General features: G+C 56.4%; 1 protein-coding gene across 1 annotated transcript in view; it reads right to left on the reverse strand.

Annotated features, from left to right (window-relative positions):
* Nucleotides 1–25,445, reverse strand: part of PKP1 (plakophilin 1) — a 45,141-nt gene that overhangs the window by 5,722 nt on the left and 13,974 nt on the right. Inside the window, exons 3-9 of the mRNA XM_004438967.3 lie at nt 11,174–11,565; nt 8,374–8,518; nt 7,243–7,450; nt 6,258–6,435; nt 3,866–3,980; nt 2,077–2,232; nt 1,139–1,315 (exon numbers count right to left, since the gene is read on the reverse strand). Coding sequence (XP_004439024.1) covers nt 1,139–1,315; nt 2,077–2,232; nt 3,866–3,980; nt 6,258–6,435; nt 7,243–7,450; nt 8,374–8,518; nt 11,174–11,565 — 1,371 coding nt within the window. The remainder of the gene's footprint in view (nt 1–1,138; nt 1,316–2,076; nt 2,233–3,865; nt 3,981–6,257; nt 6,436–7,242; nt 7,451–8,373; nt 8,519–11,173; nt 11,566–25,445) is intronic.

Raw genomic sequence — 25,445 nt, forward strand, 5'->3', positions numbered from 1 at the left:
ACAGACACAAATTTGCTCGCACACTAGCAACTACGGAACACTTGGGCAAAAATGCACCTCCGCCTTCCCCGACCCTGATCTCTCGCCCCGGGGCGGCCTGGAGTCCAGGTGGGTGACGAGAGGGGAGTCTCAGTCTCCTTGCTCATGGCGGCCCAGAATCAACCTCCAGACTGAAGTGTCAGAGGCCACTGCTCACCCATCTGTCTCAGCTCTGTCTCCCTTACACGGCCCGGCAGTATCTGCTCACAGGAAACCACGTGGTCAAGGGCATTTGTCAACTTGGGTGGTGCTGACAGCCCTCTTCCCATTTCCCTACCTCCGGAGGATTCAGTACATACTTGTGAGCGCTCGCCCGGGCCAAAGGTAGACAACAGCAGGTCTGTGCCACATGCAGATACGATCCGGGGTCCCCCAGAGGGAGGTCAGCTCAGCCGGCCTCTGGCAACCACGTCACCCTGGCCGTGACCTGGGCCAGGCTGGTGTGGAGTTCCCGAGACCCCCAGCCCTTCCTCTCAGTCAGGGAAGTTTCTCCTTTCCCCTCGACTCCCACTTGCCCTGCTTCCACCTTGTTCCCTTTGTCCTGAGATGGATAGTTGGCTGCCTCCCCATCTAAACGCTTCTTGACTGCAAACAGGCCTCCTCGGCTCCACTTCGTTCCATCATGTCCTCCAAACTACAACTGGCCTCAAAATCTCCACTGATTCTGTCACATCTTCCTCTGGACCAGCCTGTACCCCAGACCTTCTATTTTTACCTCTGTCAGTTCAACAAATGGGAGATTCCTCCTGCCACAAACACACCCTATATTCCTGTCCCCCACCAGGCCGGGGCCAGCACAAGGCCAGGAATCACAAGGCAAAGGGGATTCTGTGGGCACAGACAGAATCCAACAGGAGGGGGTTCACCCACTACCCACCCACCTGGGAGTCCCCAGTGGGCAGGGCAATTTCTGCCCCACCGTCACATCATTTCCCCAGCGCCCAGTCCAGAGCCTAGCACGTGTCAGAACAAAGATCTGAAGCCCCACGTATTTGATACGACTCAGATGAGGACAGGCTCATCTGAGGAAAGCAGGGGCAGAGCCAGCTAGAGAACCAGGGTGGGGGAGTTGCAGGAGGGAAGGGAGGCCCCTCCTCACCAGCCCCTTGCTGGCGGTCAGGTTCTGCAGGGCGCCAGCGCAGGCCTCCAGGGTGGCGTCCTTCTTGCTCTTGCCCATGAGGTTCAGGTAGGTGCGGATGGCATCCGAGTGGTACAGCCAGCTGCTGCCCTTGGGGTTGGTCTCCTCCTCTGGGAGCGGGCAGTCATAGTTGTTATTCTGAGGACAAAGGGCAGGTCAACAGGGAGCATTCTGCTGCCCCCAACCGCAGGGCCCTGTTCCTGGATGGGTGGGACCGAGGATGCGCCTGCCCGCTGCGCCCCTTCCTCTGAGCGCTGTGGCCCCTCCACAGAAAGAGGGCATGGCCATGGTCCTCCGGCTGTCCCCAAGGGAGGCAGAGAGCACGCCCATCTCTCAGGAAGTATGCTCCAGAGTGGCCTCTGCCCAGACCCTCCAGCCGCATGGGGCTGCTTGTGGGTCTCCCATGGTGATGCTTCCTCTCCTCCCGGAGGCAGACCCCGGGCCTGAGCCACCGGCGGACAACAAGGGTGGTCAGCGCCAGAAGCTTGCCCTCTCTCCCCAGCACCCTCTGCTTCTGGGGAAACCTGGAGGCTCAGGGGGCAGTGGAACAGGCCAGAGAAGCATAGAATCCTGGCCACTCCACAACCTCAGGGGTCAGGGAGACAATGGGGAGACTCCACCAGTTATACAGTAAGAGCGAGTGAGGCCTGCAGACGGCTGAGCTTTTGACGCCGGGGGTCCCAAGGACACGGATCCTTTCTGTGTGCAAGACGGAAGGCCCTCCACCCAGCTCCCGACGGCAGGGAGGCCCAGGCCAAGGTCTTGGCGTGGGCTGTCGGCTGGGGCTGGTGTTGGGTTCCGGAGGGGGAAGAGAGGAAAGAGAGAGCGAGGCCGTGGGACTGGAGGGGTGCCTGGCGGGGGCAGCCAGCCCTGCCAGCAGTGGGACGGACGCCACTCACCATCATCTTGTCGCTCTTGTTGCTGAAGCAGCCGGTGGAGGCCTTCTCAGTGTAGGCGTTACGGGCATTGTACTCTAGCTGGCGGTAGCGGGTGGGCACCTCGGCGTCCAGGCGGTAGGAGAGGTTGTGCAGGATGCACATGCAGTTCTCCACGGACTGGGGGCCGAGAGAGGCACAGCCTGAGCCTCCACCCAGCACCCCAAGGGCTTGCTCCCCGCCCTCACTGATGGGAGGGGGCAGAGGAGCAGAGGCACCCACCACGGTCAGGAGAGGTCACCCACTGACATCCCCCGGAACCCAGCCTGAATCTTGTTCTACCATTTCCTGCCCGTGTGAACCCGAGGGGCCTGCTTCACCATCTGGGCCTCAGTTTCCCCAGCTGTAAATGGGACTGAAGTCACCTACTTCACTGGGCTGTTGGGAAGATTATACAGGGAAACTACCTATCATGGGGCCTGGCACATAGTAGGACACGACACACAGTGGCTACTGTTCCCGTTGCTATGGCCAACGTGCCAGTGGTCAGACTGGGCCTTCAAACTGGACGGAAGAACACGCCTTCCGTCCTGGCACACACTCCCTCAGGGGCAGCTCTGACGTCTTTAGGTCCAAAAGCCATGGAGTCTACATGCCCCTACGGTTTGTCTTTTCATGGCAAGTCCTCAGCTCCTAGGCCCAGAGGCGCTAACCCATCCCGGGTCCACACCAACAGTGAGACAGGACCCGACACTTCGCGATGGCAGCTACTCCCAGACCTTTCGCCATTATCCTTTAGTGACTAGGCTGGGGTTTGGGGCAGATGATTTACCCTCCTGATGAGGTCTGGCCCTCCTCGGGTTTGAGGGGATCTGACGTCCAGGGCCTGGGGGTACACAGATGTAGGAGGCATCGTGCCCACTGGGACCTGGCTAAGCAGCCGAGTGACAAGGCACCCTCCTGAGTCCCTGTTGTCACTTCCAATGGGGGAGTAGGAGACGAAATCCCTCCACAGGGAACCCACGTGCAGGACCCAGGTGCACGTGGCCCTGGCCATCGAGGGGCTGCAGATATGCTCTGTCACCATCGTCCGCCATGGTGGAGATATCCCAGCCTGCCGTTCACCTTCCCTCCACGGCCCTTCCTTTCTGTCTGTCTGTGCTAGTGTGTCCAAGAGTCCAGGGGGGGCGGGATGGTGGCTCTGCCAATGGCCTTTTGGGGAAGACAGCTGTGGTCGAAGGCGTGCCGGCTCAGGGAGGGCACCAAGGCCCTGGGGCATCAGAGCAGACCCCTCAGGGCTGCAGGCGGGTTCGCCCTGCGCCTGGCAGCAGCAGCAAGCGCTCCGAGAGATCCCGCCCTGTGCCGGGTGCACTTCTCTGTGTTTTGCTTATTAACTAACTGAGTAATTAAAACAGCCCACAAGGTGGACACTATTATGATCATCTCCGTTTGGGCAGAGTGTGAGCTGAGGAACAGAGATCATGGGAGTGTCTGCCTTCACAAAGCCAGTGTGAGGGAGAGGATTTGCCTCCAGACCCAGGCACCCACCCACCGGGGAAGGGTCAGGGTGCTCTGCATCCAGACGTCCCCTCTGTCCCCTCTGCTGGCCAGGCTCTGGGCTCCTGTCCTCTCACCAAGCCAGGCCTTAAGGGCTCCCAGAAAGTGCGGACCTGCCTCGTGGAGTCCGGGAGAGAGACGGCAGGACCTGGAGGCCAAGGAGCTGTCCTCACTGACTCCAGGGGAGGCCCTGGGCCCCGGGCCTGGGCAGAAGGGAGGGGTGGGGCGGGGAGCCACCTGGGGGCCACCCTCGCACCTTGTCGTCACAGCGGCTGGCCGCCACGCAGTTCTGGACGTAGGCCATGAGGGAGTCAATGAGCCCCGTGTAGTTTCGCATGGTCTGGCGGCCGGCATCAGCCGAGCTCAGGTTCCTGAGGGAGACGACAGAGAGGGAGGAGGATGCAGGGATGGAGGGAAGAGAGCGGGGGGGGGGAGGATACAGGGATGGAGGGAAGACAGAGCAGAGAAGGGGGAGAAAAGAGTGTGGTGGGGACATGCAGGGAGAGAGCAGTGGGGGAAGAAGGGCAGAGAGGAGGGGTGGAGGTTGGAGGTTGTGGTGGGAGGAGAAGAGGAAAGGAATGAAGAGGAAAAAGAAATATATAAAGAACTCACACAATTCAACAACAAAAAAACAAACAATCCAATCAAAAAATGGGCAGAGGATATGAACAGACTGTTTTCCAAAGAAGATATACAGGTGGCCAACAGGCACATGAAAAGATGTTCAACATCACTAATTATTAGGGAAATGCAAATCAAAACTACAATGAGATATCACCTTACACCCGTCAGAATGGCTATAATTAAGAAGAGAAAAAAATAACAAGTGTTGGAGAGGATGTGGAGAAAAGGGAACTCTCATACACTGCTGGTGGGAATGCAAACTGGTGCAGCCACAATGGAAAACAGTATGGAGATTTTCCAAAAAATTAAGAATAGAAATACCATGTGATCCAGCTATCCCACTACTGGGTATTTATCCAAAGAACTTGAAATCAACAATCCAAAGAGGCTTATGTACCTCTATGTTCATTGCAGCATATAGCACTATAGCCAAAAAGTGGACGCAACTCAAGTGCCCATCAACTGATGAGTGGATAAAGAAGATGTGGTATATATACACAATGGAATATTACTCAGCCATACAAAAAGACAGAACCGTGCCATTTGCAACAACGTGGATGGACCTTGAGGGTATTATGCTAACTGAAATAATCCGGGCAGAGAAAGACAAATACCATATGATTTCACTCATATGTGGAAGATAAACAAACAAACACATAGATAAAGAGAACAGATTAGTGGTTACCAGAGGAAAAGGGGGTCGAGGGAGGGCGAAATGGGTGAAGGGGCACACGTGTATGGTGACAGATGGAAACTAGACTATTGGTGGTGAGCACAATGCAGTCTATACAGAAATTGATATATAATAATGTACACCTGAAATTATACAATGTTATGAACCACTATGACCTCAATAAAATAATTCCAAAAGAAAAAAAGAAATGAGGAAGAAGGAAGGAAAGAAAAATTACTCAGCCAATTCTGCCCAGCCCTGGCCAAGGCTGGGTGGGCTATCCCTTGAACTCAGTTCTTTTTGCCTTCCTCTCTGCCCACCTAGTCCCCAGGCCTGTAACTCATGACTGTCAGTGGCTCCACTGCACCTGGCAGTGCCTGTGGGCACCTGTTGAACAGGGGCTGGAGTCTCTGCCTGCCCAAGCCCTCTGTGGGGCCAGAAGCAGCTCTGTGGGGGCTGGGCCAGGTGCTGGATCAGAATGGACCCAGGGGGGCTTGGCTGGGACCATATGCCCCTCCCCAGGGAAGCTGTCTACCCCCAGCAAGGGGCTCATTCCCAAGCAATCTGGGCCCATCTGCCTGGTGCAGGTGGGGTGTGACTGCCATTGCTCCCTGAAGCCCCACAGCCCCCCATAAGTCCTTAGTTACCCCGGCTTTTCATCTCCCCAGCCTCTCCGCTCCCCGGGAGCTGCTGCGGGGGGCTGGCAGGGAGGAGCACAGGCTGAGACATGGAGCACGTGCCAATTGCACCACTCGTTCTGGGGCTCCCAGGAGTTGGGAAGACAAACCCCAGGAGAGCAAGGTGTGACCCCAAAGGGGATTTGCTCCACTGCTCCACTGCGGCACCAGCACCCCTCCCCAAAGTGTGTACACCTCCCCTGGAGTGAGCACGCCCAGGTCCCTCCTCCAGCAGCCCCCAGGCAGGGGCTTTGCAACACCTTGCCTTCAGGGAAAGCAGTGCCATCTTCGCGCCAGTGGATATGGCAGATGGTTTTAGCACCAGAGCCGAGAAGTGACTCACTAGGAGCCAAGCAGTAGCCTTCTGTCTGAAAGAATGCTCTTCAAGAGAGCACAAGAAATGCATGTTTCGGGGGTGGAGGAGGGGGGAATGGTTGGGCCAATTTGGATATTTGGATTCAGCATTTCCACTCGTAGATTCCTAACTAGTCTGCTGTGGTCCCTCAAAGGAGGTCGCGGGGTCCTGTGCTTTTCCAGATCCAGGGAAGTTAGGAATGCCACCCCGTGTCCTGGAGTCTGCCCACGAGGGCCAAGGCCAGGTTGGATCTTATGTTCTCTGCCCTAGTGAATCTTGGCTGAGATGGGGCTGCCGGAGAAGGGCCCTCTTCTCTCACCTCAAGCAGCCTGTGGCGTTGAAGAAGACCTCGGGGTCCACCGCTTCCCGGGACACGTTGCTGTTGCCATCGCACCAGCCCGAGAAGGGGATGATGACGCGGTCAGCCAGGACAGGCAGGGCATCAGCGATGAGCTCCTCCTTCAGCTCGTCAGAGGAAGACAGGTTCCAGAGCAGCCCTGGGGGTGGGGACAATCAACCCACTGCACACCAGCCTCAGGAAGACCCCAGGGGCGGAGGAACCACCCTGGCCTGCTCTAACCAGTAAGCCCTATGAAGCTGTCACCCTCCAGGTGGGCTGGTCTATCAAACCCACTGTCTGATCATTTCAGGAGCCCATCTCCCAGGGTCTCAACTAGACTGCAGCTTCTTTGAGGGCAGGGAGCATCGAGAGTTCTCTATCAAGGTAAAATTATGCACATGGAAGATGATCAAAAAACATTTGATGGATCAGTGGTTGTTAATATAAATTTTAGCCCTTAGAATCTTCTATTTTCCACCTGAAAGTCATTCCAGAAATACTTATCATTGTTACTCTGTGCATGGTCTGATCTTCCCAGTCCAATTCAAGGTCTTCACAGTGACTTCTCTCTCTTGCACCCCCACCCTGAGTGCTTAGGATATTTTTTGGACATGGTGAAGGTGCTTAAGACCCATCAACTCCTCGTCCACCCTACTCTCTCCGCTTCACCTGCAAATCTCAGAGTCTGTGGAATATGGATCCTGCCTGGACTCCAGCCTTCCACCCCTTGCCCTCTATCCTCAAAAAGTCCTTGACCCCTTGTGGGTATGCACGACACCCAGGGTCACCATCTGGACACCACTAACCTGGCCAAAGCCAGGCCATCAGGCTCCCAGTTAACCTGAGACTGGATCTGCACACTGTGCCCTGTCCCAGCCTGGAGGGCCTGCCCCCACCATCTTGGGGCCATGGCCCGCAGTCTTGCTCACCCCAACCCCGGCTCTCCATGGCTGGGGCTCCCTACCAGTCAGTTGTTTCTGGATCTCGGTGCTCCCAGTTCTCCTCAGGAGGCTGACAGCCTCGCGGATTCCATTCTGCCTCCGGGTCTCCAGCTTGTTGGTGGTGCTCCGGAACACCAGGTTACGCAGGGCCCCGGCCGCGGCCTGCTGCACATTCCGGTTGGGGCTGCGGAGGAGGTCCACCAGCTTGCAGATGCCTCCCAGCTGATAGACCTGCGGGACAGGGGTGCCACACCGCCCGGTCAGGGAGGTGAGGCCAATCTCAGAACTGTGTTCAAAGTGATATTTCTCAGACCAAAAAGTCTGCTTTCAGTTCAGAAACATCCACGCCAACCAGAATAAATAAGCATGAAGTGATGGTAACCAACCAGACCAGAAGCCAAGACAGGAATTCAGACCCTTGTGCCCCCACATCCCAGCAGGAGACCCTCAGAGACACACCTCCTCCCTGAGCTCTGAGCCCTGCTTCCCTCCTCTGGAGCAGGGTGGTGGGGACCAGGCGAGACAACGGATGTAAATACACTTCAAAATCCCAAAGCAGGACGGATGTAAGGGAGACCCTCCCACAGAAACTCGTTCTCCTGTGGTAGAAACTTTGACACAGATGAATCCTAGACTCTCCAGGAAACGCATCTATACTACATCCTTGGGCTGAACGGCAGAGCCCTGTGGGTGTCCTCCCTGCCAGCCGAGCCGGGGAGGCACGGACAGCCCTGTTTTCCATCATAGATGCCTGGTGAGAGAGGGGATCATGATTTGGAGAGAGACAGACAGACAGAGAGAAAGGGGGTCGGGAGGGAGTTGACGAGTGGGGAGTAGTCATGTTCTTCAGTGGAATGTGAGAAAGGGGATTTCTGTGGAACCATAGCTGTCACTGCAGTGTCTCTTCCATGACCAGTGGAGGAAACACACCTGGCTAATGTCCACTCAACCAGAGGGCTTTGCTCTGCACAGAGGGTGAAGATGCCCAGCTCTGATCTCAGGCAATGCCAAGCAGACCCCTCACCCCAGGCAGCTGGGCAGAGTGAGAAGGAGCCACGTGCAAATGCCCCCCTCCCATCTTGAAATTCAGGGTTAGGCTGACACACCCAGGCCCTGCCCAGCCCTACAGGGGAGGAAGGGGTGCCGCCAGTTACCTGCTGCTTGGCAGATTCATCCTGGAAGCAGGTGTGCTGGATGTAATAGGCCCCGATGGCCTGGTACTTCTCAACCTGGGAGCACAGGTACTGCACAGCCTTGGGGATGGTCAGCCCACTGCACTCGATGTCCTCACTGCAGATCCTGCGGGGAATGGCCAGTTGGGGTGGGTGACAGGAACTCCCCCGGGCACGCCCCAGCTGCCACAGCCTCATCTGCCCTCCAGAGAGCTTGAACAAGGCAGCCCCAGGCCCACCTGCAGAACACTCTGCCGTGGAACAGCTCCTCCAGAGGAAGGAAAAGCCTCACCCCATGGTGAACACTCACTGTGATGAGGCCCTGGCCATGGGGTAATGTCCAAGCAGGTAAGTGACCTCTGCACTGAGAAAAAACTCTGCCCTATTCCAGAGGAAAAGCTCCCCACCCACTCTGCCATCTCTCACGTCTGTGCCTGGTATTGGGAAAATGGAAGACAACGGCTGTGAACCTGTCCATCTATCCATATCCATCCATCATCCATCCATCATCCATCCATCTATCCATCCATCCACCATCCATCCACCATCCATCATCCATCCATCCATCATCCATCCATCATCCATCCATCACCCATCCATCCATCCATCCATCCATCCATCCCTTTTTCCTCCCTCCCTTCCTCCCTCCATCTTCCCTCCCTTCCTCCATCCCTCCCTCCATTCCCAAGTCTAGCTAGTTTTTCTGCACAAAAATTCTCACATCTACTCCCTTCCTATCTTCAGGGCCACTGCCTTCCTTCTGATCATGAGGACTCTCATGGGGACTGCAAGAGACCCCCACAACTGGCTCTCTTCTCTAAGCTCCCCCATCCCAAATTTTACACCCTTTTACCAGATTAGCAGTCCTAAAACACCGTTCACTGTGTTCTTCCCATCAGAAATTTGTCTATACTGTAGGTCAAATTCAAACAGACCCACATCCAAGGGCGTGTGTTAGGTTGAACCATCTGAAATGGCTGATAGTCAACCTTTTTTGTACCACAAAACTAGAAATTTCATGTTTTAACCTAATAGTCTGGCTCTGCTGTGTCGGACTCCCCAGCCCCTAACAAGAATCTGCTCCAGTAAGACTCGTCTCTTTGCTGTGCCCTGATCAGGGCTCAGGCATGCCTGTGTCCTCCTCCTCACTGCCATGTGACTGGCTGAAGTCCCACTTCCGTGAACCTTCCCAGAGAAGGGAAATCTCTCTTCTGGGAACCCCCGAGGCTCCCTGGTGTTGATTTGCAGGCTGCCTGTCCACCTGTCTGTGTCCTGGTTCCCTGAGGGCAGGGAGCAGCCCCTTCTGGGGCACCCAGCCCTACCCCACTAGACTCTCCCAGCACTTCTAGAGGGAGCCCTCGCCTCATTTGTACCAGCCCCATGTCTTGCCATAGTAGATGCTCGATAAATATTCATGGTTTTAGTGTGGCAACCCAATTACACTTCTGGAAAGAGCACCTGAGGGGCAGAGCTCTCTGGTCTTGCATCAGTAGCAGCCCGCCCCCCATTGAGAGATGTCACCCAGCATCTGCCAGTCAAGCATCACCTCTAAATGGCCTGTCACCCATCCCCACTCTCTGTCTCACCTAGACCTTGTCTGCTTAGGGCCAGACGCTAACCTGACCAGTCTCCAAAGGGAATAGCTTTCTTAGTTCTTCTCCAGATCATCCTAAATATACCCTCTGGCCTTCAAGTAGTTAGGAGTGGGCCAGCCTTAGAATGGGGCTCTGCTTTTGTCAAATAGTGTGGTAAAGTAGGAAAGAGCACAGGACGGAGCACCAGCTGTGTGGCCTTACTTAACATGTCTGTGCCTGTTTCCTCCTCAAGATTCTAGAACCTGCCAGGAAGGGGCTATGAGGATGAGAGATGAAGAAGCCAGTGCTCCCGGGACCCTATGAGAAGGGGTCCACGGGTTCACCGTGCAGCCCTAGGACAGCCCTAGGCTGCTCTGGTCATGGCTGTGTGCCCCACACTTACCACAGGTCCAGGGGCATAGGAGATGCTCAGTAATGTATCAGTCAAATGAATAAAGGATCATTAGGTGGTGACAGGGCAGTTCAGAGGTTCTGAGCCCCGGAGGGCAGGCCGAACATCCTCGAGACACCGTAGCCATCCGCGTGCCTGTGTGTCTTTACAGGACATCCCACTTGGTCTCCCTCATTCCCACTGGGTGCTGGTCCTTAGGGGTTTACAGACAGGAGCTGTGCCCTGCTCCCAGCACTAGATTGCGTCCCTCGGTTTTTATGTCCATTTGTCCTGCTTGTCTTTTGTCCGATAAGATGGAGCATGGCCTCTTTCCCATCGTCCACATCAGAACACGGATAGATTTACGTGGTTAAGACCAGAGAGTCTCAAACTCCAGTGTGAATCACAGGCCCCTGCAGGGCCCGGTGACACTCACTGCTGGGCCACCCTGGGCTCCAGTGTCAGTGGGTCTGGGTGGGGCCCGGGAACCAGCATTTCTCACAGGGCTGCTGGTCAGAGAACCACACCGTGAGCACCACTGGTCTGGCTCACCTGCTCTAATGAGTCCCCCTCTGCTCATAACCCCTGACCCTTTAAACTTCCGGACCCACCGCCTCTACTTTGGTGTGTGGGCTCCGTCTCCGCTTCACACTGAGGACTCCCCCAGGCCGGGAGCTCCCCAAGGCAGGGACAATAAACTCCCTGGGGTCAGAGGCCACGTCTTTCCCACCCACGGGAGCCCCCTTGCAGAGTGCACCAGGCAAACGTCTGCCTCCCCCGGCCGTGCCCGGTCCCCGCCCCAGCTGGCAGCACTCACTTGGAGCTGGGCCTCGAGTAGCTGAAGCAGTCCTTGCTGCAGAAGATGGGCGGGACGCACACGGGGTCCTGCTTGGGGGTGCAGGAGGGCGGCGGCACGGGGTACTTCTTGGCTATCTTCTGGCCACTGCAGATGCTGTAGAAGCTGTAGCGGTTCTGGTTGGTCTTGTGGCCCTTGCTGCCCAGCGTGCCCTTGCACAGGGTGCCCCGTGGGTCGCAGTAGAGGTCAGGCTCGCTGCGGCTTGTCTTGATCTTCTGCACGAAGCAGATGTCACTGCCCGCACCGGGGGTATTACAGCTGCCCCGGGGGTAGTGCCGGCCCCAGTTCTCCATCTGGCTGTAGGAGCTGAAGCGCCTGTTGTCCGTCTCCCGCTTGAGGGTCCCATTGTAGATCTGGCCAAGAAAGGGAGGAAGGCTCGGTCAAGCATCCTGACCAGGGAGCCCAGATCCAGCTCCCATGGGATACAGCCCTCCCCCAGCCCCATAATAATGCTCATGGAATCCCAGGACATTTGGAATGGAAGGAACCTTAGCCATCAACAGACGTATCATCTTTCAAACCACGGACTATGACCCATTATGGATTATGAATCAGTTTAGCAGATTGTGACCATCATTTAAAAACATAGGATTGAATAATCTATACCAGAATATAAAATATCAGCGTGCCATGCAGAAAGCAAAGACGCGTGTTGTTTTGTGAAACAACCCAGGGTGTCGGCTGCAGTACAGAATGTATTTCACACTGTGGGCTGCAGTCAAAAATGTCTGACAGCCCCTGATCCCATCCTACGTGGGCCAGTCCAGGAGGGGAGTCAGAGGCCCAGAGAGTAGAGGGGCGTCCAACAGCCACTCGGCGAGGGCCGAGCAACATTGGGGACTTGCACCCGTGTCTCCAAGTCCTGAGCCATTGCAGACACCAGCAGCTTCTGACATGGCCAGCCTTCCTCGGCCACTGTACTCAGCATGGGGACATTTCTCTCCCTCTGGCCAGGTCAGTTTTCCACTGACATTTCTCTGCTTACTCCTCATGTTGCCTCCCCTCTGCCTGGGCAAGAAGCACATGGTAACAGGCCCTCTAGGGGAGCCCCTCAAAGGCCAAAGGGGGAAAATGCTCCTGCTCCTGGGCCTTCTGTTATAGGGGCACCCACACACAGATGCCCAGGGCCTGCAGGGCCGGCCTCCTGGGCTTTGTTGTCAGGCCTGCAGTGGGGAGAGGCTGCGCAGAGACTCAGCCCAGCAGGAAGACATGCAACACTGGGGCACCCAGGGCTCTGGGGGAGCCCACCTGGGGAGTCAGCCTCCCTGGAAGAGCCCGCAAAGCTGGAGACATGGTGGGAAGGAGCTCAGAACAGAGCTGTCCAAGGAGGACTTTCCCAGGAGCTCCCAGGCCCGTGGGTCTGCCTGCTCTGACTTGTCCTGAGACTGGAGGATCAACATCGGGCCTGATAAAATGTCTCCACACAGGTGCTGACATGAGACTCGCCTTCATTGGGATGAGCCAGGGCCAAGTCCAGCAGCCTGGAGCCTGACTGCCCCAACCCGTGATAGAGTGAGTGTGTGTGTGTGAGAAAGTGAGTGTGTGTAGGGGAGGTCGTTAGGCAACTGGGTAATTCCCATCCATACCGGATCTAGACACGAAGGCTGGGGAGGGGCCTGCTTTGAAGAGTCTTAGCGTCTTAGAGAGCAGGAAACCACCGCAGGTCAAGCACCCAGTCAGAAGTGGCACCCAGATTCAGAAGCCACAAACTGTTAACCTTGCTAATGGCGCTCTGTCTCCTCCACCCACACACCCAGCTGCACACTCAGGCAGGCACAATTTTCTTCCCCACACTGGGCCAAACCAACCTCCCCAGGGAGCTGGTGTCTGGGTGCTGGGGAAGCAGAAACAGAGAAGAACAGATGGAGGGAAGAGGAGCAGGGCAGTTTCTGAGCATTTGGACAGGGATGTGCACTTGTGGATTACACGCAAAATACGCAGTTAGGCCCCCATGGCTTTAGGCCAGCGGCCACACTGGCGGGGCTCCACTCTCACAGGGGGAGGAAGGTGACGAGGGCACTCTGGAGGGAAAGTGGGCTCAGCCGTACACAGAAATGCAACAAGGGACACTCTTGTTCTCAGTAAATGATGCTCTTGGACGTCATCTCAGGCACCTGATGAGTCCAACGCCCGCCCATCCCGGCCCACACCCAGCGAAACTGCTATCTTGCCGACGAGGCCCACAGAGGCTCTGGGCTTGCTCTCTTGTGCTGGGAAAGGGAGCAGCGGCAGCCCAGCCAAGTCTCAGTGAGGGTGGGCTGCCCGCGGGGAATGGGGCGCTGGCTGTGGCCGCAGGGGGCGGGCGTGGCAGAGAAGGTGGAGACGCCCCTGTGGGATGGTGTTTCCCAGCCCCCCATCAGCCACGCCCATTGCTGGGATCCACCCCAGCTCCTGTGTCCCGGCTGCTGGTGGCTGTGGTCTGGTGTGTCTGAGGACAGCTGGGGATGACTCTTCCCTCGTCGTGACTCTTCGCGGTCACTTTGACAAGCAGGAACCAAGCCTCCTCTTGGCCATGCCCTATCCTCTCCTAGAGCCGCAGGGAGGCTGCTTCCCCTCCAAGGCTCAGCTGGGCAGGCTGCCCCCCAGCCCTCCCTGCGCAGACGGCCTGTGACCTTCCCCCTTTCTTTCCATCAGGCTGAGGTGGCCGCGTCGTGACTTTCAGGGAGACTCAGTGGTCAAGCACACGGACTCTGGAGCCAGGCTGCCTGGTTGAGCCCTGGCCAGCTGCCCGATGGGTGGCTTTGGGGGAGTTACTTAAACCCAATGTCCCTCAGTGTCTTCATCTGTAAACTTGGTATAAAAATTGTACCCAGTGCACAGGGTTGTTTGCAGAAGTCAGAGAACGTGTGTTTGTAAAGCGCTCAGTGCTGCATTCAGAGCCCCCTGCTGGTCTCACCCCACGGCCACAGAACAGGCCTCAACGGGTTTCAGAAGAACCAAGGAGGGTGGTCCGCCTGGATGAGGCACCCAGAGCAAAGTCAGGCTTTGTGACGGAAGGTGCGTGTCTCTTCACATGGGCACTGAGGGCGTTTGGGGCTGGACAATTCCTCACTGTGCAGGGTGCCCCAAGCATTGCAGGATGTTTAGTGCTCCTGCCCCCAGGCCCTAAGTACCAGGAATGCCTCACAGTCATTGTCACCAGCAAGAAAGCCCCTACACATTTCCAAACACTGCCCTCCAGATCCAAGGGGGCAGCTGTGGCCGGGAGGGAATGCATGGGAAGCATGTGCGCACACGTGTCCACGGCAGATGGGGAGCACTGTTCCCAGTGCCGGGTCTCCTGGGCACGCCCCACGCTCAGATAGCGATCTGCGGGCAGCCTCCACCGCTTTGCATATGAAGGACAAGGAGACATACACACTCCTTGTCTGGTTGTCTCATACTCCCTTGGGAAACTGCTGCCTCGGGTGGGATGGTCCACGGATCAGAACATTCCAGAGGCTAAAAACTTGATTTCCTGGGAGCAGAGATGACTGATCAACCAGAGAGCTGGCTGGGCTGGACACCTAGGGGGAAGCCCAGGGTGGTGTGTCCAGAGAGACATGTTTCTCCATCTGGGAGACCTGTGGGGCTTTTGGGGGGTCCACACTTGGAACCACCTTCCGAGGTGGGCCAGAGCCTCTCCTAGCCAGGCTGGCTTGGCTCCCCTCTTCTGCTAATGACTGAGATCTTGTAACTCACCCAGTTCTCGTCCCTTGTCTCCTTCCTTCTTGGAGAAGTGTGGAATTCACCCGCCACCAAACGCTCCCACCCCTCAACGTAATCTTCTCTTCCTGTTCCTCCTCGAGTCAGGAAGCTCTCAGAGGCCACCCCCCTGTTTTCCAGCAAGGAAGCAATCCTGGAGGGCGACTAGGCCAAAGTAAAGCAGCATAAGCCCAAGACCCAGGGCCTCAAAGAACTGAATATTGTCAGTTTCCATTCCCATAGCAGTCTCGTTCAGTCTGCAGAGGCCCCCAAACTGGAAGCGCTCCTGTTTGCCCAAGATCGTCAGACGGGACGGTGACTAACCACTCAGGAAGAGATGGCGTCCTTTTGTCCTTCCATCTGAGAGTCCTTTCTGACTCCCACTGCGCAGACCATGGCCCCAGCCATCATGGGTTCACCACTGGACAACCGCAGCGCTCCTACCAGCCCCCCACCCAGCCCGCAGGTCCTGCTGCCTTGACCTTCCTCAGACAAAGACTTTGTTAGCCTTGCTTGACAGCCTACAGTGTCTCTGTGCTCCTTACAAGACAAACTCACCCACCTGGCCCTCTGCCTATCCAGTCACCCCTCCCCTCCCCAACACACCACTTTATACTGCCCCGGTGATGGCAGCCACAGCCCAGCCTCCCTGCTTCTGCTCACTCGTCTCCATCCTGGAGGCTTCTCCTGCCCCCTCCTCTCAAATCCTGCATTTCTCCAACCTGTCGTCCCCACTGAGCCTGCTCTGACCCAACCCAAAGCCTTTCTCCAGACACCGGTGGTGCCCAGCGCTGGAGTCACTCGCCTCAGGCCCAGCCACCCGTGGTCCTGGGTGTCTCTGGTTGCTCATGTCGGGTTCTGTCATTTCCCCACACTCTCCAGGGCAGAGGCCCCTTACTGTGCTCAGAACAGGGCTGGGCTCGCAGCAAGCGCTCAGTACAAGGAGCACTGGCACTCGCCATGGTTCTGTGCCAGGGATGGTGACTAGGTTGCTGATTGATACCACAGCCTCCGTGGGCACAGGGAGCCACGAAGGCCAAGGGAACTGCATGGAAGGCAGGGCATTCTTGAAGGGGTGGGCCATCCAGGAGGTGGCCCAGCAGAGGCTCAGGTTGTGTTGGTCCGGGAGTCTTCCCCTCACACCTTGACCTGGGCGACAGCAGCTGGTTGGCTGAGTCCGGAGTTCCATTCTGGCCCTGGCTGACCAGAGAGAAGCTGCCTGGCTCCTTGGGAGCCAGGTATATGCTGGGCAGGCCAAGATGAAAAGAGTGCCTGTGTCCCCAGCTATTAGCTCGTTTTGAAACCAAGCTTCTGCCAGCAAGGTGGGGCTGGCCAAACCAGCTCTTCAGTGGGACACGCCCTGCCTCTGCCTGCCCAGTCACACACCTGGCCCAACAGGCCAGCTGCAGCAAGGTAACCTCCAACGCCCTTCTCAGGAAAGCGAGCACGCACACACAATTTCATGGGGTCCTCGAGCCTCTCAGGCCTGGTAGGGGCTCTCCTGAGAAAGGACCTCACTGGAAATGCCTCATACCTGCTACTCCCCGCTCAGCGCCCAGTGGAGGGCCCTCTTTCTGGGATTTTGGTCAAGACTGGGCACAGTCAGCCAGTCACGAGGCAGCAAGGGGGCCTTCACACATGGTGTCGCCACTCTGCTCCACCCCCTCCACCGGGTCTGGAGAGCACAGGTCCCCTCCCAGTAAGGGCCGCCCAGAAGGGGCACTCAGGGCCCCAGGGTGTGGGGAGATCCCCTGGGGGGTAGGAGTGGCTGCTTACTCAGCTGTTTGAGTCAGATACTTTAGAAAACTTGTTCTGAATTACCCACAACCTCAGGGAGCCTGAGTCACCAAAGGTGGGACTTCAGGAGTGGGTGCCGATCCCTGCCTCCTCCTGGGCACTGCTCCTTCTCTGGCTTGGAGCAGGGGGTCCCATGCTGGGCTGGCGCTCCTTTCTTGCCCTGGTGCGCGGCTTTCTGTGGAGCGTGGAGGACAGAGCAGTTTCACTGCTCAGAAGCCCTGACGTCTGGGCAAAGAGCAAGCCTGGTCAGCTTGGAGGAGGCAGGGGTGGGTGTGCCCACTGCAGAGTCCTCGAGGGCAGGGAGGAGCTGACCACGGTTCCACACCAGCACGCTGAGACCAGCAGAGCCTGCTCAGGAGGGACCCCCAGTCTGTGAACTGAAGGACAACGGCTGGTGGACAACCAGCTCCCTGTCTACTCAGAAGAGGCCCAACAGAAATCTGAAACAGCCTGATGCCAGATGCTGGGCATATTTTATCACCTGAATTTTTAAAATGTAAAAAGCACAAAAGTCTTGATGCCCACCTTGGGAGTACAGATTTCACCAGGGATCTGATTAACAATGACAAGTGTCCCTTACGGCGTTTGGAGGTGGCAGCTGTGAGCTGACATTGATCAGGACAGTGGTAAGAAGGTCGTCAGTAATTCAGAACAAGTTTTCTAAAGTATCTTGACAACCAAAGCCCAAATAGAAAAGATCCCGTAAAACTCCAGGTTGTGGCTGCAGATCTTTCACGAAGGTGCTGCTCTCTCCAGGGAGGCTGTGGCTCTGGGGTCGAATCTTGCCCTAGTGGGCTCAGGCTCCACGTCTGCCCTCCGGCTGGCGGGAGGGTCAGGCCGCCGTGGCTCCTGGTGCTATGGGGGACAGGGGGCAAACACCACGCGCCCCAGCACCCAGCTGAGAGCTGCACTCAACATCTGATTCCCACCCAACTGCACCAGCTCCACCCTCAGCCCTGTCCCCACGGCCTGCTCCCTGCCTCATCGCTAACTGCGGGAGAAAACGGATTTCCTGAAGATCTTCTCCCGGATATCTCCCCCTCCACCCCTGAGAACAGCTCCTGACACCCCCAGGATGGGTTTGGGGATCAAGGACCTAAGGTTTCATATGTAGACATCTGTTCCATTTTGGAAAGGAAACCCTTGGCAGGTGTTTGCCCCTTCAGATGCAGGTCTCACAAGCCCAAGTGGCAAAGGACCCTTGAACCTTGGCCATGTCTCTTTCATGGACTCAGAGGCATCTGAGGGATGGTCATTCTGCCCTCCAGAGACTCTCGTTCTATGGTCAGAGCTCTTGCTTTCAAATCCAGAGGCCAGCCCCATTGTCCCAAAAGCAGTTCATCCTGGGGAGGGAAAGTGAGGGGCCTCACAAGGTCCCACTGTGAAATAACTCCCGGAACCCCACATGACGTGCCAGCTCCCTGGAAGAGCATACTTGAGGGTGGGGAAGATCCCACTGGGCCAGATACCCCTTCCCTGTGCTGGGAAGTCTGGGGGAGGCTCACTGGCCCCTTGAACCATGCACTGGGCCAGGAGGTGCTGCCCAGCCTTCAGAAGAGGAGGGCCAAAGACTGTGATGTGGGAGCATCCTGAGGAGCAGATGCTTACTTGGCTCAAAGGGGAGCTCCTTGGAGACACCAACAGTGGAAGGAAACCCCTCCCGCTGATGAGATAGCCAAGAATTTCACACGAAGGGAGGAACCCTCCAGGGCTTGGGTGACAGATCTCCCCTTTGGAAGATGAGCCTGTGCACTCCCATACACATACCTGCCCAACTGATGTCTGGGACACATATCAATTTACTGGGGGTGGACTCAGGTGGGTAAGGTCTTTGGAAGTTCCTTGAGCATATCTCAAGAACACCTTAGCAGGCACGGTGCTTTACAGTTTGCACAGAGGGTGCCCTTCATCACCTTGTTGGAACCTCACAGCATCTCTGTCTCCCGTCTGGCCAATGAGTGTCAGGGCAGAAAGCAGCAATTTCATTCTCTCTGTGAGCATATTAAGCTTGGAGAACTTGAGGCTGGGCCAAGGCCACACAGCTAAGATGTGGCCAACCCTGAACCAGGACTCAGGTCTCCAACCTCCCTCCCGGTGTTTGTCCCCTAGCCACTCGGCCTCCAGAGTCCGGTGATGTGAACGTGAACGAAGTCTAAATGGCAGAGGGGCTCTGCCACTAGGGGGCGCTCTGCAGGAACTCCACCAGCATCTCTGGCTGGTTGCCACCCCGGCCGGACTCCTAGGAAACCCCCTCCCCAGGGATTCCAGACATGGGAAGTGCCTGCCCTCCTCTTTTGGCCGATTGTGTGAGGTCCTTGGAGACATTTAAGAAGAGCATAGCTTCTCAGCTGTGTGATACAACTCTACTGCCCAAAGACCTGGGCTGGAAGACCCTCTGTCCCAAGGGACACCTGTGGGCAAGGAGAATTTGTGGTCGTGACTACTGGTCTGTCTTGGCCAGAACCACGAGAGGGAAGGCATGGTAAAGTGACTGTTTAGTACCCCTTCAACCACACCTTGCTCCATAGGCACCAACGAGCATACACAAGTTGGGCTGAGAAAACAGGGAGTCATGTCGAGATGGTGGCTGAGGCCACACCTGGAGTCTCCTGGAATTAGTCTTGCTGAGCTTCTTTGGGCTCTAGAAGCTGGGCCACCCTGCTCCAAGCCTTAGGGGCAGTCAGGAGGGAGGAGGAAGGAGGGATGGGCCACCTGCTGGTCTCTCCAGGCTTCCTCCCACAGCACCCCCACTCTTCCCCCAGCACTGTGGGGCCTCCAAGAGCTGGTTAAGGCTACAGGGAGATGTGGCAGAGGCCTGGGATTTCCTGGGGACCTCTCCCACTTGGTCCCTGGGAGCTATCCTACAGATCCCTGCACTAAGCAGGCCCTTGACTGATACAGATGTCTGCAGACACTCAGCCAGAAACACCATCTTTAAATGCTCCATCAAAAGAAGGATGCACCCAGGCTCCACTTTGTTGCTTTTCTCCTTGGCCCTCAGCTCTACCAACTGGACCAGCTTTGGGAAAATAATTCTGCATGACAACCTTATGACCCAGAATGTCCCCAAGTGTGGGGCATGCACCATTGTGGTTGTGAAGGGACTTTAGTGCATTTAAGAGCACAGCAATAGCTAACACCGAACACACAGAAAGCTCTCCCTTTCTCCACTTTGATTATCATGTGGAGAAAGTCTCAGCTGGTGCCAGTATGTTTCTTTAATATTTGCAAACCTCCCTTTCTGAGCAGAAAGGAAAAAAAAAGCTTTATTTAGCTGGAATTAAATAATGATTTGTTTTCATTCTATTTATTATTATTGGTTATGTTATGGCTTCATTTATGGCAAAAAATACTGTTTTCTTTTCCTTTGAGTTGGTGATATAAAGTCTCCTTTCAAAATAAATGAATTGAAATTTAAAAGTGAATCCATTAAAAATAAGTAAATAGGGGCCGGCCCGGTGGTGCAAGCGGTTAAGTGTGCACACACCACTGTGGCGGCCTGGGGTTTGCCGGTTCGGATCCTGGGCGCGCACCGACGCACCGCTTGGCAAGCCATGCTGTGGCGGTGTCCCATATAAAATGGAGGAAGATGGGCACGGATGTTAGCCCAGGGCCAGTCTTCCTCAGCAAAAAGAGGAGGATTGGCAGATGTTAGCTCAGGGCCGATCTTCCTCACAAAAAAAAAAAAATAAGTAAATAATAGTTGATGTGATGATTTGTAAAGATTGTGACAGCAGAATGCAAATGACTGACGTTTGGGAGACACTATTACCACAGTGGCAAGAGTACCATGATGTAATGGGTGACAAAGAGCACTGGGCAAGGGGTTGGGAGATCAGGCTTCCAGCCCTGGTTCTTCTCTGCCTAGCTGAACAGCCTTGGGCAGTCATCTCCCCTCTCTGAGCCTCAGTTTCCCCAACTGCAGAGTGGCCTGTAAGGCCTCCTCTGACTTTTGGCAGTCTATGATTCAGCCCCTGCTGAAGTCACAAATGGCCTCCTTCCCAACTGAGCTCAGGGCCTCAGAACAAACCTCGCAGCCCAGTCTTCAGGCCCTTCCAGGCCTCGCCCTGTGCAGTGCTGGGGGAGAAGCGGGGGGCTCCCATCTAGAGCCCCACAGCGGCTTCTCTCCCCAGCTGTGTCTCTACACTCCCTCCCCAGCGCCTCTGCCTGATCTGATTCTGTCTTTCAGCTGCGTTTGCTCTCCTGGGGCAGGAAGGGCTCGGCAGAGACACGCCAGGGCCCTGGAGGAGAACGCGGAGCCTCGCCCTGGTGGAGGGGGGGGCGGCTCTTCCACCCATCCGGGAAACCCTGCTGCATCTGTCTCACTGGGCCCAGCAACACAAGGGAAACTACCCAAGCAGAAAAGAGGCCCCCAACGATCTACCCTGGCCCTGGAGCATTTGCAGCTCGCCTGGCAGGAGAGAAGATCCCGACTCCCTCCTCTCCCTGCCTTCGGCAGCTCCTTCCTCCTCTGCCTCCTCACCCCCGCCCTCCAACCACCCCCCCGCGCCCCACCCCCGGCAAAGCCCACTGGGCTCTGGACTCGGTTCTGCCAAGTCTACCTGTGAGGTACAGGGCAAGCCCCTGCACTTTCCTGTAGCTTGAGTTCCCTGCAAATGAAATCGGAAAAACAAAGCCAGTTCACCTCCTGATCTCACAAAGACCAAGGATCAAGGTGGGAAATGAAAACACGAGCACTTTGTGTAGGTTGAAAATGCTACACTAATCAGGGGATTAGCAGATGACTGATGATTGGAGATTGGACCTCTTTCTGCTCGCTGGCCAACTGCAGATGAAGGCAATGGGGCTGAAGCGGCCTGCGAACCCCCACTTGCCTGCTAATCCAGAACCTGAGGGCCCCGTCCGCAAACCTCCAGGACTCTGGGGACTGCGGCTAGAGCTGGTCCCGCCCCGCCATTTACAGACGAGGAAACCGAGGCTGGAGAGCTCTCAGTTAGCTTGTGCTGCAAAATTTGGCATTGAATTCTATCCTCTCTGATGCTGTGTTGTTTAACCTTTTAGTTGTTTTTGACTATAGTATAAGGACTGTAAAGACTTGTTGGTTGAGTAGATTAGTTCTTATCAGGACCAAAAAAAAAAAAAAAGAAGCCAAAAAAAAAAAACTATACTAATTTTCTGGAGCAAAATAAAGAAGCTTAGAATTATCCTTATTCTTCGAATCTTCCCTCTCAAGTTTCAGAGGCTCTACTTTGAGTATGTGCATGGGAGGAAGGTGAGGAGAACAATGGCCAACCCACATGGGACCCAACCCAAATGGAAGCTTCCTTCTTGGGAGAATTCTCAGCCTCACACTGTCTCAGCAGGGCCCCAGGTCCTCCCGGGCACTGGTTCCCCCAGCCCAGCCATCAACTCAGAGCTCCACACAACGGGATGGAAGTGATTGATGGAGACCAGCTGACCGATTAAGCTAAAAGGAGATGCCAAACCAGCCATTGTCGCTCACGAGCAGAGTGGAATCCCTTTCTGTGGGCTGTCTGAGAAGGGCCTGCTGCCCGCCGTGGCCCAGGCTGGCAAAGCCCGAGGCCTCGCACCAACTATACAGCTGCCACACTGAGCCCTTGGCAGTGACACCTCTCCCTGCAAATTGTCGACCAAATTGCCTGCCCCTCCCTGCCCCCACCACCAGGACAGCAACAGGTGAGATTCTGTCTCTCTGGGTGTGGTGATCCTCATTGGGGCAGGAGTAAGGGGTGGGCCAGTGTGCTCGCTCTGCTCGGAGGGGCATTGTGGGTTCTGTGCCCCCCCAGGAATTGGTTGCAGGAGGCCAGGGGGGCTTCCAAGACCACTGGAGCCGGCAACATGCAGCCAGCTGCCCCCCGGGGTGATGACTGATCTCTGCGAACAGTCAGAGAGGAGGGTTCGGGGCTCCTGCCAGCCCAAGCCCCAGCCCAGGAGCATCTCTCCCCTGCTCCTCCTCTCCTTTCACTCCCCATTCCAAGCTCAGCTCCTCCAGGAGCCTGTCCTGGTTTCCTCCACCTGGACCCGTCCGTGGATACCACCTGCATTTACTCGCCGGAACCATGTCCTCCCTTTGCAAGCCCGTGGTGCTGACACGGGGGCATTCTCTGACCTCTCCCCACTACCCTGAGGAAGGACACAAGAAACAGATGTCAGAGCTGCAAGGAGATGGTCTGAGCACCTGTCTGGTCTTGCTGATGATAAACCTGAGGCCCAGCGGAGACAGAGGTCCCAGCAACAGTCACCTGGGCAGGGGTGGAGAACCCCACGCCCAGGCCAGGGCTTCTGGCCTCAGAAGAGCCCTCCCTGGCTCACCCCAACCTCAGCCAGGAGGAGGGGCCTCAGGCCTCCCTGAGATGCTGAAGCCAGACGTGCAGGGAAAATAAGCATGAAAGGAAGCTGCTCACATTCGCCTCCTACTCAAAGGCAGCAGGAACTTCTCATGGGGAAAGCAGAGCCACTGAGGTGGACGGGAGCTTATGAAGGGGGGCCCATCCCCTGGACACCCCAAACACTGGCGTCTTCCCTGGGCTTCTCCTTCACAGGTTAAAGACAGGGCATGTCTCCAGCCTCAGCAACGTGTCTGTGAAAACACGCCTCACGCTGGGCCACTGCTCTCTATGGGGAGGGGCGCCCTGGGAGCTGGCCCCAGCTCTCGCTCCCTTGCCTCATCCTCTCTCAGGCACATTCTGTCCCTTGGCAAGTAAGATCCTTGTCTCTTCTTGTTGGGTGAAGCCCAGGGCCCTGTGGGACCCTCCTATCTCCCAGGGCTGGGTGGGAGTGAGTCACGAGCTGGCAGCAGGGACACTGAATTGGCAAACACATCAATTGCTCCCTCTTGGAGCAGGAGCCGTGCCCGCCTGGGAGAAGGAGCCTGTGTCCACTCAATCTCTCCCTCCCCTGGATTTTTGAAGGACAGACAGAGGCCAAGTAGGCACCACCCAAAGAACCCAGCTGGTGCATCTGGAGAGCGGCATTCAGAGCTGAGAAATGGGAGCAGGGCAGGAGGGCGGCCTGAGGTTTTAAGTCAGGGTAGTTACCAGGCGGAGCCGTTCCGTTGTGCCTTCTCCCCCCTCCCCCACGCCCCCGTAAAGCTAAAGTAAATGAGGTCCTACGCTCTCTCCATCCTGTTGCAAGGGTTAATTAGCTACTGTTTTCCTGGTGCCTAGAGATACTCAGATGAAAGCAGGGAGGAAGTGTGGCAGCCATTACCCACCTGAGGCCTGAAGTGGAGGTCTGGGTGGGAGGAGCTGCCCCTGCCCCTGCCCCTGCCCCTGGGGAGACCACCACGCAGGCTTTGGCTACGGAGCCCAGGGCTACTCAGAGTCAGCTCTCAAGCCACACAGAACCCTGAGAAGTTGGTGCTGAAGGAGTCCTCGGCTAGGACCAGGCCCACCTGCTGTGCTCCATGGATGCAAAAGCCCAGGTCTAGGATGGCGAAGGCCACCCCAGGTCCCTCAGCCTGTAGCCGCCCAGCTGAGACTAGAGTCCAGGCCTCCCACTGCTGAACCGATATGTCACATCCACAACCCTTACTGCCCTTTGAAATAGGAATTCTCACCCATTTCAGAGATGGGCGAGCTGAGGCTCAGTCTGGTTAAGAACTTGCCTAGGGCCACACAGATAGTGAAAGGGGCAGAACTGGGATTCGGACCTTAGATACCTGGTCACAGTTCAGGGCTTCTTTCTCCCCACCAGGCTGTTTCTGGGAACAGACTGTATTGACTGTGGATTGGTAACTCTTTCTGCCGCTCCCAGGGTGAGAGTCCTGCCCTGTTGCTCTCTGGCAGCCCCTCTGCAGTCCCTGGCCCAGGGCCCTGCCCTTGTGGACATTGCATCCACGTGGCTGACTGGAGAGCACTGTGCTTGGGGTTCCCATCCCCTATGGAAACCTGATGCAAGCCCAGCCCTCTTGTCTATAAAAGAGGCTCACCCAGGTGGCTTCAGGTCTGGGTGGGCAGGATCCTCATGGTGAGAGTCCCTAGCACATTATCCCCAAGACCTTGTCATGATGGGATCATCAAATATTGGCATGTCAGTTAAGCAAGTACAACCGAGAAGGGGCTGGGAGAAAGATTTGCTAGTGAGTCCTAGGTTAGGGTGGAGAAATGGGGTCAACGAACAGAACAAAGCCAGGACAGAGGCAGAATTCTCCCTGGTTACTCCTGGGGACTCTCACCCTCAGGGGCACTGGGCTGGATCTAACGGCATGGCTGAGTGATTCAATATGGCGGCCCCCATGGCACACCCTGGCCCAGACCTCCTGGCTGATGATGCCCACAGGGCTTCTCTCCTCCACGGATCAGATCCTGGGCAGGATGGTCTAGTCCCCTCCATACCCAAAGAGCATTCCACCAGATACGACTCCCAGAAGAACTGAATGCCAAGACGTGCTTCTTGATTGAAAATAAGAAACCCCTGCAGAGCTGGAGCTGGGAGAAGAGGAGCCTGCCATCTTCATCCAGAAACATTCCTGGAAAGCAAGACTGTCCGCTTGCCTCGGCTTCATTTGGGACAGACCCACGCGATGGAAGCCCACTGTCAGTGTTGGGACGGGAAGGCTGTGCCTCTCAGTGCCCCCAGCTCTCCACTGCCTGCATCCTGGCCTCAGCTGACCCCGAGCAAGGGATCCAAGGACCCACCACGAGGCCCCCAGGGAGGGGCAAACAGCCTCCATTTCCTCACCAGCACTGGCTGCAGCCTGGAGTGACTCTGCTTGGGTCCCCAGCCCGGGAGGGAGCCTGGTTTCATCACAGGGCGTGAGTGGGAAGAC

The sequence above is a fragment of the Ceratotherium simum genome, chromosome 36, assembly GCF_057802395.1.
Source record: "Ceratotherium simum simum isolate JZ-2026a chromosome 36, ASM5780239v1, whole genome shotgun sequence".
In the NCBI taxonomy this organism is placed as follows: Eukaryota; Metazoa; Chordata; class Mammalia; order Perissodactyla; family Rhinocerotidae; genus Ceratotherium; species Ceratotherium simum.